Source organism: Coregonus lavaretus, assembly GCF_964263955.1.
Source record: "Coregonus lavaretus genome assembly, chromosome: 39".
Lineage (NCBI taxonomy): Eukaryota > Metazoa > Chordata > Actinopteri > Salmoniformes > Salmonidae > Coregonus > Coregonus lavaretus.
In genome coordinates, this window is record NC_140026.1 from 9,081,875 (window position 1) to 9,086,151 (window position 4,277).

General features: G+C 41.1%; 1 protein-coding gene and 1 long non-coding RNA gene across 2 annotated transcripts in view; both read left to right on the forward strand.

Moving 5' to 3' along the window:
* Positions 1 to 1,050: 1,050 nt before the first annotated feature.
* Positions 1,051 to 3,108, forward strand: LOC311112945. Its single transcript, XR_014610944.1, has 3 exons — positions 1,051 to 1,094; positions 1,563 to 1,647; positions 3,015 to 3,108. It is a non-coding gene; the product is annotated as an uncharacterized lncRNA (long non-coding RNA).
* Positions 3,109 to 3,207: 99 nt separating this feature from the next.
* Positions 3,208 to 4,277, forward strand: part of hspa12b (heat shock protein 12B) — a gene marked incomplete at its 5' end in the record, with an annotated part of 14,391 nt that continues 13,321 nt past the window's right edge. Inside the window, one exon of the mRNA XM_084155824.1 lies at positions 3,208 to 3,273. Coding sequence (XP_084011950.1) covers positions 3,208 to 3,273 — 66 coding nt within the window. The remainder of the gene's footprint in view (positions 3,274 to 4,277) is intronic.

Consider the following 4,277-nt stretch of genomic DNA (forward strand, 5'->3'; position numbering starts at 1 on the left):
GCTGCCCCGCTCTCTCCTCTCTGTGTTCCCCTCCTCTCTCTCTCTCTCTCTTCCTCTCCTCCTCCCACCTCCTCGTTTTGCACTCGGTCTGACAGTCTGAGGACAACAGCAGAGCAGCATTGTTCAACAGCTGGCTTGCAGGGCCACACACACACACACACATATACCTTTGACTTATTTATATTTGTTAATTCATTATTTCGGAAAGAAGTAGAAGGTGCTCAACCAACGTGAGTTGAGGTGCAACCTAAAAATGTGTAGACATCATTGGACAGGAAAAGGCGCAACGCTCGCTCACCATTAAAAATTCGTAGTTTTATTAGACAAGTTTAAAAGATTGAGGTTTCGGCCTTCTTCAGAATAATCACATTTACATTTTAGTCATTTAGCAGACGCTCTTATCCAGAGCGACTTACAAATATAACTCTCTCTCTCTCGCTCTCTCTCACACACACATAGCATATTTTGTACTATTCTTGTGGGAACCTCCAATTGATTTCCATTAAAAATCCTATTTTCCCAAAACCTAACCCTAAACCTAACCCCTAAATACCCTTTGTCCCCTCCCGTGCTTTATTGGCATGGTAGTATCTCTCTCGATCCTTGTAATTGAAGTTTTGCCATCAGAGCCTTGTGTAATTCCGCCGCCTGCTGGTTACTTTGCAATACTGCGACACTGATCCCCAGAGTACATTTACATTTTAGTCATTTAGCAGACGCTCTTATCCAGAGCGACTTACAGTTAGTGAGTGCATACATTTTTCATACTGGCCCCCCGTGGGAATACGAACCCACAACCCTGGCGTTGCAAGCGCCATGCTCTACCAACTGAGCTACACGGGATACTAGAATAGCTCCTGAGTGAAGCTGGGCGTTGAATGTAATTATTTACAAGGTGTGGACGTCATAAAATCCTCCCACGATGAAACAGATTATATCAAAGTTATAATAAAAAAATGTCGAAGTCTAAACGGTATAGCGTCATCCTCATCAGTGGAGTGATCTGATTGGCTTGGAAACTGTAGTGACGTGTCACATGATCGAAACAGGGAAAATAGAGAGGAAATGGCTGATGTGTTCGGTGGTGTTGAAGGGTGAGTCTCTAATAAAGCGTTTTTATCGTTTTTATACTGTAATAATTTGAATGGAAACGTGTTATCAAACAGATGCAGTGCAGAACTGATTAGGGCAAAAGGCTGTGCTGTTGTTTGATTGCCACATAGAAAATAAACCAGTCTGACTAAACTCTACACCAACGATTAATCGGAAAACTTCCTTCACCAGGGAGTGGAGTTTAGTCAGCTAAAATAAACCATGCTTTCGTGACAATTTTGCAAGACGGAAAGTCATCAAATTAGTGAGAGGTTTTGTCTTCTCTCTTATCAATATTTTTAAGGAAAAGCTTGCAATTAATTTGATTTGTGTGTATGTGTGTGTATGTGTGTGTATGTGTGTGTGTGCGTGTGTGCGTGTGTGTGTGTGTGTGTGTGTGCGTGTGTGTGTGCGTGCGTGTGTGCGCGCGCGTGCGTGCGTGCGTGTGTGTGTCCTCTCTATTGTAACAGTGGTGGGACCCACTCTAAGGCGGTGTTGGTCTCTGAGAATGGGAAGATCCTTTCAGAGACCGACGGCCCATCAACCAACCACTGGGTGAGATGACAGATCTAGGATCAGTTTACCATATTCCCCATCCTGATGTTAACTGTTAGGAGGTTAAAGTAAAGCTGACCTCAGATCAGCCGAAGACCCCTCAACCAACCACTGGATGAGACCACAGAACTGCTAGTACACTGTTTTGATGAAAGAGAGTAGGATGGAATGTTTGACTTGCGCAGGAACACACAGGAAATGAGTTCCGGCACCTCAAATGTTCTACTACTTGAGTTCCTGCAACCCTCTTGTAGATTATTGGCTTAGAAATATTATCCAGCATCTAAATAAAAAACATAATCGGCATCTATTTCAGTCTACTTCAACCACTTGTAAGTGCTGGTCTGAAGTCAGCTTTGTGTTTTACCCTCTTAATGGTTAAGGTCAGGATTTAGAGAGGGTAAGCTGGTCTTAGATATGTGCATAGAAGTGTGAAGAAAGAGGAAGTTAAGCTTCTATTAAAGTCATGAGTGGGTCTTGAACACTATCCACTTCTCCTGAAACGTTTCGTGAGTGATGACTGTATGTGTTGTGTTGTCTTTCAGTTGGTGAGTGATGACTGCATGTGTTGTGTTGTCTTTCAGTTGGTGAGTGATGACTGCATGTGTTGTGTTGTCTTTCAGTTGGTGAGTGATGACTGCATGTGTTGTGTTGTCTTTCAGTTGGTGAGTGATGACTGCATGTGTTGTTGTCTTTCAGTTGGTGAGTGATGACTGCATGTGTTGTGTTGTCTTTCAGTTGGTGAGTGATGACTATATGTGTTGTGTTGTCTTTCAGTTGGTGAGTGATGACTGCATGTGTTGTGTTGTCTTTCAGTTGGTGAGTGATGACTGCATGTGTTGTGTTGTCTTTCAGTTGGTGAGTGATGACTGCATGTGTTGTGTTGTCTTTCAGTTGGTGGGTGATGACTATATGTGTTGTGTTGTCTTTCAGTTGGTGAGTGATAACTGCATGTGTTGTGTTGTCTTTCAGTTGGTGAGTGATGACTGCATGTGTTGTGTTGTCTTTCAGTTGGTGGGTGATGACTATATGTGTTGTGTTGTCTTTCAGTTGGTGAGTGATGACTATATGTGTTGTGTTGTCTTTCAGTTGGTGAGTGATGACTGTATGTGTTGTGTTGTCTTTCAGTTGGTGAGTGATGACTATATGTTGTCTTTCAGTTGGTGAGTGATGACTGTATGTGTTGTCTTTCAGTTGGTGAGTGATGACTGTATGTGTTGTCTTTCAGTTGGTGAGTGATGACTGTATGTGTTGTCTTTCAGTTGGTGAGTGATGACTGCATGTGTTGTGTTGTCTTTCAGTTGGTGAGTGATGACTATATGTTGTCTTTCAGTTGGTGAGTGATGACTGTATGTGTTGTCTTTCAGTTGGTGGGTGTTGACAAGTGTATCGAGGAAATCAACAACATGGTCCAGAGAGCCAAGAAAGAAGCGGGGCTAAACCCAGACATACCTCTCCGCTCTCTGGTGAATCAACTAATGATTTTAATGTCAAAAATCAAATCTAATGCCTAATATATACCATTAACCAACTCGGTTGATTCTCAGTTAGCTACTCAAAATGGCGATCCTGAGCACTTGCATCGAGTTTATAATTTGCTACGCATCTACACAGAATCACCTTTTTGTGAAGCTAATTGTAGCTCTTGGGTTGTGTATTGTGTAGGCTAATAGTTACTAAGGCTTAAGGTCAATTCCATGTAAAAGGACCCATGAGCACCAACATGTGAAATTCATAGGAGCGTGTCAAATTGGGTGCTAAGAGTCTATATTTTTATATAAATTTTTCAACAATTTTCCATCCTAAAAATGAGGAATAATCAAAGGCTTTGATTTCTTGTCAAACAGATGGAAAATGGATCTTAGAACACATCTACCAGAAAAAGTATTAACAAGTATTAGAAATACATCAGAACACAATAATGCTGAAGACCCGTGACAACTAATATCAACACTTATATTTAGTGTTGTATCATTTTTTTCTGCCTTCTGTAACTTTAAGAAACATTGCCCCTTCTGTAACTTTAAGAAACATTGCCCCTTCTGTAACTTTAAGAAACATTGCCCCTTCTGTAACTTTAAGAAACATTGCCCCTTCTGTAACTTTAAGAAACATTGCCCCTTCTGTAACTTTAAGAAACATTGCCTTGTGCCTTGAAATTCCGTTACCAAAAACCCTAATATCTTTAAGATATTTTCTAATTTCTCTCCCTCGTGAAGAGGGAGGATAATGAAAATTCACAGAAGTAACAAGTAAAGGTATACCTATCAATTAGTTATAGTGTTTTTACTGATATAGATTTTGTGTATGAATTATTAAGATTAAAAGTAAATTCTGTTACCAAATCAGTAACAGAATTTCTGCAATTGATTTGGCTACAATAGGAAATCATAGTAGTCACCAACCCCAGTTGGGTCACCTGCTACTGTCCTCCCTTCCACTGGCATACTGTTATGTTCAGCTGATAACTCTGTTGTTTGTATTTCTGTCATCTGGTGGTCAAAGTGAGATGGTGAAAAGTTCTCTCGCTCCTCCTCTCTCTCCTCTCTCCTCTCCTCTCTCTCTCTCTCTCTCTCTCTCTCTTCTCTCTCCTCTCTCTCTCTCTCTCTCTCTCTCTCCTCTCTCTCTCT